The sequence below is a fragment of the Diplotaxodon limnothrissa genome, linkage group LG12 (assembly GCF_057381915.1).
Source record: "Diplotaxodon limnothrissa isolate DT_005_m linkage group LG12, D_limnothrissa_male_GT1.1, whole genome shotgun sequence".
In the NCBI taxonomy this organism is placed as follows: Eukaryota; Metazoa; Chordata; class Actinopteri; order Cichliformes; family Cichlidae; genus Diplotaxodon; species Diplotaxodon limnothrissa.
The window spans coordinates 1,933,797-1,945,055 of record NC_140607.1 but is presented as its reverse complement, the minus strand read 5'-3'; the positions used below and the strand labels follow the sequence as shown (position 1 = coordinate 1,945,055).

The following is an 11,259-nucleotide window of genomic DNA, read 5'->3' as shown; positions in this document are numbered from 1 at the left end:
GCTCACAAAGAATAGCCCTAAATAAAACACAGTGGCCCAGCATGGAGCCCTGAATTATTATTTCAGTCTGGTACCATGTAATGAAATGTATCTGTAGTGTGTATCTGCCATCGCTCATGTCCTTTGAGACGATACTGCACACCAGCAGTCAGTACTAACAAAAACCGTGCTTCTTGTTCAGTGGCACGTTTAGCTGTAGTTCGAACATGTGTAACGTGATTATTAGCAACCTACCCACCTGCTTCAACTTGCAGTTTCTCACCGTTTACCAAAATTAACTGACTGTGCAACAAATTCTCTTCCACTGTACTTCAAGTGTTCTGCATTTTACATTTGCATGTGGAAACTCAGCAGAATCCGCAGTCTGAAACCTTTGGTGAAGAAATCAGACACTAGCCGTTCACCCAGCTGTCCAGGTCGTGGTAGACTTTCCTGGCTGGTAAACTGGGATACCTGACACAGATCTGACACAGCCTTTCTCTCCAGTCACTGTAGGTTTTAATTCGGTAGGTGTTGTGCCACTCCAAGTATTTCTCATAGGCCTGCCTGTCTGCAGACAAAACCTTCAGATATGTTGCCAGATCAGCTGGGCTATTGAAATCAGCTACATGGATAAAGGAATGTGGGGGGGTCATGGCTTCGTAGGTGGCCTTGTTGGGGCCGAGAACCACTGGTACAGCCCCTGCTTGAAAAGCGTTCCTCCAGAGTTTCTCACTGATGTAGTCTTTTTTCTCAGAGTTCTCAAAAGAAAGGTAGAACAGACAGTTTGAAATGGTGGGCAAAAGCTTCTTGTCTGGCAAGGGTTTCTTGTTCCACCTGCCATACACCTCTATGGGGATATGCTTCTTTAGTCTTTGATAAAAAGCAGCCCGAGTCTGTTGAGGCTTGTATTTGCTGACCACCCAGCTGGCAAAGCAGGAGCGATTTGGAGCAGCTGGAAAACTTAGATTATCACCTCCCAGCATTGTTTGCCCATAAGGAATGGATATGTCTGCATCACGCCTGTAGCTCATCGTCCAGTTAAAGAGGCCGTTGAAATGTGTGAGGTTCACATTATTGACAGGAGGTTCCAAGGACATCCACACCCAGTGCTGAGACGTAGGTCGATCCAGGTGTAGGGGCACAGATGAAAGACCTCTGCTCAGCTCATAGTGGTGGAACACAACCACGTCGGCAGCAGAGAAGTCAGCTCTGTCATCAGTGAGTAAACAACGGCTGATGTTATACATCTTGAGGCATTTGTTCCCGTCCAGACTGTAGGAGCGGCCAAACGGCCAGTGCCACACCAGAATCCTGATGTCTCCATGAGCACCGTTGGGGTAACTCTGCAGCTCGCGGTGGGTCAAGAAGCTGTTGTAGAACAGCAGTGAGAGAAAAATGACGACATGCAAGGTGAGAATAAAGCAGGCCCTGGGACCAGATGTTGTCATGGCTGCTGGGTGTATTCCAGGTCAAAAGGCCACCGATCAATGGTATGGAACACTAAAAGGGAAGGAAGGGTAGATCAGAAATATTACTTTCACACACTCTCATCAGTGCAGGAACTGCACATGGGCAAGATGTAATCAACCAAGACAGAAACTGTGGCAGGCATGTAGCAACAGTTTCATTTTATTTTATTTTAGATCTAATATGGAAAATTGCTGTTCGTACATGACACCTGTTCAATTCAATTTTATTTATATAGCACCAAATCACAACAAAATTCGCCTCAACGTGCTTCATAGATACAGAGAAAACCCAACAATCATATGACCCCCTATGAGCAGCACTTTGGCGACAGTGGGAAGGAAAAACTCCCTTTTAACAGGAAGAAACCTCCAGCAGAACCAGGCTCAGGGAGGGGCGGGGCCATCTGCTGGGATTGGTTGGGGTGAGAGAAGGAAGACAGGATAAAGACATGCTGTGGAAGAGAGACAGAGGTTAATAACAGATATGATTCAATGCAGCAGCCTACACCTATTGCAGCATAACTAAGGGAGGATTCAGGGTCACCTGGTCCAACCCTAACTATCAGTGTTGGGGAGTAACGGAATACATGTACCGCCGTTACGTATTTAAAATACAAAATATGAGTAACTGTATTCCGTTACAGTTACCGTTTAAAAAGGTGGTATTCAGAATACAGTTACTTTGTTGAAATAAATGGATTACACTGCGGTACTTTCCTGTTTCATTTTGTCGCGGGTCAGGACTGTTTGGGTTTTGTTTGACAGCTACGTTCTGTTGTTCCAGGCGGCAGCGTTACGGTTGCCATGGTTACAGGGCGACGTTCTCTCTCTCTCTCTGCGACTGTGTGTTTCCTGGGTGAGAGAGCGCCTTTTCGTTGTTGTTGTTGTTGTGCTAAGCTAACAGGCAGAATGCTACAAGCATAGCTCTAAAGAATGTAGCATCATGGGCAGTATAGTCCGTGCTGCAGGGAGAATGGACTGCCATACACGTTATGGGTCTGTGAGCGCGAGGAGGGAGAAAAAGGCGAGTGGAAAGGTACGAGTTGTCATCGAGGAAAAACGGGAGCTGGAAGCATGTAAATATAATAATAACCACTGCAGCCCAGAGGCGGAGCCAGACATTTGAAACACCCGGGGCTTAGCCCAAAAGGATAGTATGCATGTGGGATTTTTTTTTTTTTTTTGGGGGGGGGGGGGGGGGGGTAGAAATGACTGAAAGATTAATTGGCTCTGTTTTGAGTTTTGTTCAAAAAAGAATGACTTCATATAGGGAAAACTATATATCACATGTGCAGAACACCTTAAACTAGTTTTTTAATTAAGCAGCAAGGCAGAACAAAATCAGGGCTGTATCAAGACACGAGGACTAAACCCCAATTCAACCAGACCAAGAACTGATCCAGAATTAAAACAGGACTACAACAGTTCAAAATCAGGACTACTTGGGACTTAACCAAGACAGAACCAGAATCAGAACTAGATGATAGCAGCACTAAAAATCATCATAGACCTGCACTACACTTATTTTTTAATTTTACCAAAGTACAATATTTAGATTGAGAAAGGTTTATATAATTATTTAGCCTTGTTGTGCAAACAAGCCTGCAGAACTTAATAAATATAGAATTTGAAAAATAACAAACCTAAAAAGAAACACTAGGTATGAGATACATGAGGACCTATGATACGGTGATACTTTTGGTAAACAACCATTTGACTAACATGTGTGTCTCACCTGCTCTTGTTCATCTCTGTCCTGTCCTCATTCTCCATCTCCCTCTCTGTTCCTCTCTCCCTCTTTGTGCTGACAATCATCAAATATACAGATATTTACAAACTCTTCAGATAAAAACACAAACACTTTTTAATTGTAACATCAAATCAGACTAAATGTTTATTTTTTTAGATTGATAAATATAAAAAACATATTTGTTAACTTTAAGAGTAAAGAGAGAAATCGTCTGTATTTCTTAATTGTAAATGGCACCAAATTGTATTCAAACTGAGCCACACTTATGGAGCTCCACAGTTCTTTTCCTGGTGTTTTGTTGACATCTCTTGATGTTCCCATGTCACAGAAACAGGCTCTGTGTTTTGCCTTGTATGCATCCACAGCTGTGCCACCAGTTTACTCACATGGACTCTACGAACCTATCAGAAGCTTCTTCAGCTCAGGATGGAATCGTCTGGAGTTTTCTTATTAATTAACAATAAACTTAGTGTACATGTACTCCTAAATTTGATGAAAGTGATAAAAACAGAAGCTCTGTCTCTCTTTATTGTGACATTTAACTAATTCAAAAGATATTTCAATATTTATCTAAAACAAAAGTTTAATCTAAATTGATGTTGTGCAGTAAAAATGTTTTATGTTTTCTCCCTAAAGTGTATGTAAATATCTGGTTACAAATGTGAATATCCTGCTGTGTACTGAAATCCCTCTTGTTTTGCATACAAATATACTGAACAACATACAAAGCACAATATATAAAATAACATTTACCTGAGTTTTTTCTTTGAAAGAAGCCTCTAATGTCCATTCTTATATTTCAGTGCATAACTGAAACCGATTTAGTCGGGGAGGGTAAGAACTGAAAATATGAAATAAACACACGTAAGCTAAGACTCTCTAAAAAAAAAATAGCATTTGTTCGGCTTTTCATTTCGCCATTTGTTGATTCACTTGAAGAGCGAGTAACGTAATATTGGTCAAGTGATCAGTTTGATATCAATCTTTCGTGATGCACCGTCATATTTACATTATTTGTACGGTACGAATAATTTGCTTTGGTACCTGGTCAAACTTAAGCTCTCCTTAGTATGGCTGGCTCCGTCTCTCCAACAGCGCACTCCCAGGCAGCAGCTGCCCCGCCCCCTCGCTCAGTCGCTTAGTGCCTGAGCTTGGATCATACCAATATCAGGGGGGGATTCACGCACAGTCGTAAATTCCCACAGTGTGCACTATGTGCTTCGAATATTGTGTGTACTTTTTGTTTTATACAGTTGTCAGCCAGGCATCTAACTATGAAAAAATTGCACTCCAAAATACCCCGGGCTTCTGACAAAACAACCCGGGCTTAAGCCCAGTAAGCCACCCCCACGCTCCGCCCCTGCTGCAGCCAAGAAGAGTGCCTGACGAGCCCAGTTGTAAGTAAGCTGTTAAGACTCGACTGTACACCGTGTTCCTGTTTTCCTCCGAAAACAATAAGTTCCGTTGGAGCAGCCTTTCAACGCCTCTCTCTGTCTCTCGCAAGAAAAGTTGACCCACACAACAAAGTAAAGCTATTTTTCGGCTACGAGCCGACAGGGACCCCGCCGTATTAGTCAGAGGTCCCTTTACTACAGTTCGGAGTCGCGGACCTTCAGTAATAGTAATAAATCACCCAGCAATAGTACATTCACGTTGTTGTAAAAAGCACGATAATATATTAAGTAATCCAAAGTATTCAGAATACGTTACTGTCATTGAGTAACGTAACGGAATACGTTACAGAATACATTTTGGGGCATGTATTCTGTATTCTGTAACGGAATACATTTTAAAAGTAACCTTCCCAACACTGCTAACTATATGCTTTAGCAAAAAGGAAAGTTTGAAGCCTAATCTTGAAAGTAGAGATAGTGTCTGTCTCCTGAATCCAAACTGGAAGCTGGTTCCACAGAAGAGGGGCCTGAAAACTGAAGGCTCTGCCTCCCATTCTACTTTTAAATACTCTAGGAACAACAAGTAGGCCTGCAGAGCGAGAGTGAAGTGCTCTAATAGGGTGATATGGTACTACAAGGTCATTAAGATAAGATGGGGCCTGATTATTTAAGACCTTGTATGTGAGGAGCAGGATTTTGAATTCTGGATTTAACAGGAAGCCAAAACAGGAGAAATCTGCTCTCTCTTTCTAGTCCCTGTCAGGACTCTTGCTGCAGCATTTTGGATCAGCTGAAGGCTTTTCAGGGAGTTTTTAGGACTTCCTGATAATAATGAATTACAGTCGTCCAGCCTGGAAGTAATAAATGCATAGTTTAATAGTTTAATAGTTTAATTATTTATATAGCACATTTAATTACAACAGGAGCGTTGACCAAAGTGCTGTACAAGAATACAACATACATAATAAAACAACTTAGAGTATTAAAAGCAAACACCAACTATGAATTAACAAATAACTCTCATGCTGTATTAAAAGCCAGTAAATAAAAATGCATGAACTAGTTTTTCAGCGTCACTCTGAGACAGGATATTTCTAACTTTAGAGATGTTGCGCAAATGGAAGAAAGCAGTCTTACATATTTGTTTAATATGTGCATTGAAGGACATGTCCTGGTCAAAAATGACTCCAAGGTTCCTCACAGCGTTACTGGAGGCCAAGGTAATGCCATCCAGAGTAAGAATCTGCTTAGATACCATATTTCTAAGCTTTTCAGGGACAGAGCTGGGTGTCATCAGCATAGCAGTGTAAATGTATGCTATGTCTTCTAATGATGCTGCCTAAGGGAAGCATGTATAATGTAAACAGAATTGGTCCTAGCACTGAACCCTGTGGAACTCCATAATTAACCTCAGTGTGTGAAGAGGACTCTCCATTTACATGCACAAACTGGAGTCTATTAGATAGATATGATACAAACCACTGCAGCACAGTACCTGTAATACCTACAGCATGTTCTAATCGCTCTAATAGGATATTATGGTCGACAGTATCGAACGCTGCACCTGTGTGTACACAACCCCTGTCATCGTTCTGCTCCTGCAGTATGTTCATTACACACACTGTAGCTGCTACAGAAATGTTTAGGTTTCATTTTTTTAAATGCCAGCATTTCTTTTAATAATAATCAAATATTCATCGAATAATTAAAACGTCAAGGTAATTATTTCTGACTATATTTCATTCCTTTTCTGATCACTTTCATATATTTGTTAAACAGCAGTCTACTGAAATGAAAGTGGCACAGTGACAGCTGGGAACACCACAAACATGCGTCTAAGAACAGAACAGTTTCAAGAGAGAGAAAAAGGAAACCCTTTTTCCCCATTTTTCATGCATCTGAACACACAAACAGCCATATTTCATGATTATAATAAGCAAAGACAGTCTAGCAGCTGAAAACAAATCAAAACAAGTTTGTGCTGCTTACCTGGGTACCATACCAAGCAGTCTGCAGCTGGTTAAGCTTTTTCCTGCTCAATCTAAAGAACACAAAGGAAACCCTGCCTATGCCAAATCCTGTGACTCATTTCTTGCCTCACACACAGAGTGTGGGCGACGGGTGTGGCTGTTAATCTGCATGATTAATTGATCAGCCATCAGCAGAAACAAACACTATCATTTATCATGAAGTAATTTCAGATGAACACATGAGGGCAGAGCTGATGATTTATTGTATTAACATTCACCTGACTCTCAGTGTGGTGTGTTTACGCTCGCACTCAGCTGGTTTTAGAGTTACCACAGACATCTGCCACCAATACCACCCAGTTTTACACTCATTTAGTTATTTCTTAAATCACTCATGCATTCTGTTTTGCAGAACTAGCACAGCCACCAGTGGAGTCAAAAACATTTCCATTGCTGATTTTCGATTCATAAACCACAAGCTGGTCTTCCTGTTCCTGTTCTCGTATCTCTGCAGAGAAAAGGGGCATTGGGTTACACCGCTCAATGAATGTGCCAACCACAATGTAACCGTTTCAGCCTTTTAGTGTGGCCTCCCATCAGTGCCTCTGCAGCCTCAGCTTTGACTTACACATTTAAAATTGTTTATGAAGTTGTAGTTATCAGAACCTGGTAGACTGTGCAAAAACTTCCCACAGAAGCCCAGTATTCCTGTTCAGTGATACTTTTGATCAGCTTAATTCTCTAACCCTTGCCTTGAAATGCTCGTTTTCTCTTGCTGTCACCCAAGATTCACCTTAATGCTCATATCTGCTCATGCTAAGTGATGCACAGTGTTGGGAGGTGTACATACCAAGCTCTAAATGTATTGTGTACTTTGAGTGCTGATGTGAGGCACTGTATAGGAGGCAAACAACAGGGTCCCACTGATATCATAAAGGTGTCTGAAAGCTGTATGAAACAATAACTGTTTGGATTAATTTTAGAGCTGTGCTAATAGTATAGAAGTTGTAATTCTACATTCATATTTTATTTCAAATACACTAAGGCACCAGTTGAAAAATAAACCAGTTGAAAAAAAAAAAGTCAACCAGACACCATTTTTGCGACCCATTTTTCAAATCACCTTGGGAGAGGGTGAGGCATGTTTCTCATGCACATGGTAAAGACCAGAGAGTCATTAGTGAATTAGTGTGGCGGAGTGAATCAAGGGTATTGGGATGGTTTTTGAAGTTTCTTTTCAAGTTTTCTTGCTAAATTAAACAACAATGCAGACTGGTTTTGTTCTTTAGAGGAAAAATAACGGTTGCACAGGCATTCAAACGAGTCTCGCCTTGTTGTCTAATATATATATATATATATATATATATATATATATATATATATATATATATATATATATATATATATATATATGTCAAGGCCACTGAGGAAAGCAAAACTCAAAGACAGGGCTCCTAACTAAAAGTTTAACAGGAAAAACGCATGGTGCAAAGAGGAATAGTGATCCAGAGGTCCAGATAGGAAGGGAATCCACACATCTGGAATCCAAACAACACTCTCAAACTCTGCACACCCAAGGAAGGAATCCAGAGGAATCTGTGCAGAGAAAAACACAGTAAGTTGTACTGTGAGTGCTCAGGTAGTATAGTAAAGCACTGTCTCGCTACAAGCAATTAAAGCACAAGAACTACAAACAGAGTATGTTGATATATTTTCTCTTTAACACATGTTAGAGTTAATTGGCTGAATGAGATGTGTTAAAAGTTTCACAGTCCTTTATTCACACATTGCCTTTTTCAGGCTGACACTGCCCACTAGCTCACAATGTTCCGCTCTGGGCTCCTTTCCTCTGCAGGTCCCACCATGTGACTCAAATAGGGGAGCCATGACCTGCAGATGATCCCCTCACACTTGCCCCTGAACCCACTACACCTTGCAGTTGAGCCATAAACCACACCCACCACACCTCTTATTTTGGAATTCATTTGAGAAAGAAACCAAAAGCAAATAGTAACTCACACACACACACACACACACACACACACACACACACACACACACACACACACATCAATATATAACCCCAACCCAAGAAAAAAGAAAAAGAACAATAAGCACATAAATAATCTAAACTTTTTAAAGAAAGAAAGGGTCAATGAACACAGGATTAACAAAAAAATGCGAGGGCAAGAAATAGGCTTACTTTATGAGATTATGTGGAGTTATAATAAACTAAAATACATCACTTGGACTAGAACTTGGAGCCACTGTGTTAAAGGGAGCACCGCTGGACTTCCAGAAGAAGATCAGGTGTCATCTTGCCAAACTTTATGAAAATGCTAAGACCTGCAGCTGATTAATAGAGAATCAGTCGTGTTCTACTGTGAGACCAAAGACAGCAAAGTGGGATGACTGTGTCAGGTGTTGAGAAAATATTTTGGAAATTGTGTCATGATAATGTTCCCAAAACTTGTAAGCAAGGAAATAGTGGTAAAGCATATGAGTGGTTGGAATGTAAAATCTGACATTTATTGCAGTGGTCAATGACACTGGTAAACCTTTTTTGATAGGTGAATGCTACTGAAAACCTTGACTTGTGCAAGAGTGAACTGAGTGCATATGAAGGCATTGAAAGACAAGAGCTGCCTTGTACCAGTCATGGCTGAGTCATGCAGATTTAACCTTAGATGTTGAGGAATAAATAACAGGAAGGAGTCTGCCGTGCACATTAGAAGCAAATGACTTTTGATGCACATCAGAGCAAAGGAGTTTTCTCCACATCTGCTTAGGGGCTATAGCAGGTAACATGGGAAACAGGGATCTTGCACCGTCTGTAATCTGAAAGTAACAGAAGAGGTAGGTGGGCAGTGGGGAGAACTTGAAGGATAAAACAGTGAAGTTGCAAAACACACCATCTTCATAAAGATCCTTAAAAGATTTCACACCAAACAGTAAAGGATGAGCCTAATTCCTAATGTTCATCTTCACAACATTGATTCTGCTTATTAGTGAGAGCGGGAGACTTGCCCATCTTTGGAAGTCCTGCTTCATTTTGGAAATAGCAGCCAAATAATTTGGAGAAAAGTGAGGGTAGCGTCATGGTAACGAATCCCCTAAATCTGACTGTTGTAACCTCAAGGCCTTAAACTGAATTTTTGGAGAGTTGATAGGATTGCTGGGGTTTAGTTGTTTGGATCAGGGACATATAGGAGTAGATAATCTGCACAAAGAGATTTAAATTTGGTGCCAGAAGGGAAATCCCAGCAAAAGAGAGGGATTTTTGCCAGTGGTACCACAGCAAAGCAAAAACTAATGGGGATAACCTTGTTTAGTGCCCCAGGAGTTTAAAAGATTAGTGTGTAGTTTGTAGACATGCAGGCCAGTGGGGGTGTGTATAGAAGACATACCTCATTGCCAGACCTGGCCCACATCTGGTTGACATACACTCTGTCATGACACCAGTCAGTCAGAAGTGCCAGCTTGATGCCGGATCCGGGCCAGACCTGTTTTCTATGAGCCTGGGCCACATAAACCAAACCATAATCGAGTCAAATATGGCATGCCAGCACATAGACAGTGGCATCAGTGCCAGCCCTGGCCCATATCTGGATGACATATGTCTTATCATGCCAGAAGTCAACCAGCAGTGACGGCTTGATACCAGATCCAGGCCAGACCTGCTTGCTATGTGGGAGTTGTGCATTGGTCGAGTAAATTAGATGGAGGACAGCTAACAATCCGCTGATCTAATGTGGCAATGTGAGTAAATAATCTTTTAAATTAAGCTTTTATTCAGATGGGCAAAGAAGGAAATGATCACCTCACAGAGATGGGCCTTTAATCATTCCCAGCACGGAGTATGAAAATGGCTTTTTCTCTGTTTGATTCATTGTGACAAAGGCATTTTGAAAATACAAGTTTGGTGAAGTTGTCATTGAGCAACAGCAGTGGATTGCAGCTCCATGGGGAGGGAACGAGGTTGTGGATGGGATGAGACTTGTGTGTGATATTCAGGAGCGCCAGGTCTGTCCAGCATCCTCCCCCCGCAATCTGATCCACCATCAGGTGGTGATCAGTTGCTCAACCCGCAGATTGAGACACAGGCATTTGAGCCTCTTAATGCGTGTTTTGTTTGGGTTTCCACCAGCGTGGAATTACCAAAAATAGAGAGAGCATAGCCTAATATATGAAACAGGAAAAGACCGCCGTGCAATCCATGTATTTCAACAAAGTAACTGTATTCTGAATGCCACCCTTTTAAACGCTAACTGTAACAGAATACAGTTACTCATATTTTGTATTTTTTTTCTTTTTGTGTGTCCTGTCTGGCACTGTAGCAATCAGAATTATTGTCTGAAGGCCAAGAAAAATGCCCAACAGATTTGCTTTCCCAAGTGGGCCTTTTGCTATACTGGTCCACTTATTGTCATAGTTTATTTGATCTTTATTTGTTATTTTTATTCTAAGTTATTGTAATCAGGCCAGACTGGACTCGGGGACGGGAAAGAAAAACAAGAAGAAAAGTTCAGAAGAAAGTTAACAGAAGGAGAGGGGAAGAAAAAGGAGGAAAGAGATGGAGAGAAAAGACAATGAAAATCTGCTTTTTTTCCCTCTTTTTCTTTTCCTGGATCACCTGTTGAGAAAGAAAGAAAACAAGCAGAAGAAGACTAGAGCAATAGAATAAACAACATCAC

General features: G+C 41.2%; 1 protein-coding gene across 1 annotated transcript; it reads right to left on the bottom strand.

Moving 5' to 3' along the window:
- Nucleotides 1–392: 392 nt before the first annotated feature.
- On the bottom strand, nucleotides 393–1,430 carry LOC146620640 (alpha-(1,3)-fucosyltransferase 7). Its single transcript, XM_085367761.1, has one exon. The coding sequence runs from the start codon at nucleotides 1,428–1,430 to the stop codon at nucleotides 393–395; it is 1,038 nt and encodes a 345-aa protein (XP_085223887.1).
- Between the last annotated feature and the right edge of the window lie 9,829 nt (nucleotides 1,431–11,259).

Bases quoted from the DNA above. Each gene is read 5' to 3' on its own strand.
- LOC146620640 (XM_085367761.1), bottom strand. From the start codon at position 1,430: ATGACAACATCTGGTCCCAGGGCCTGCTTTATTCTCACCTTGCATGTC.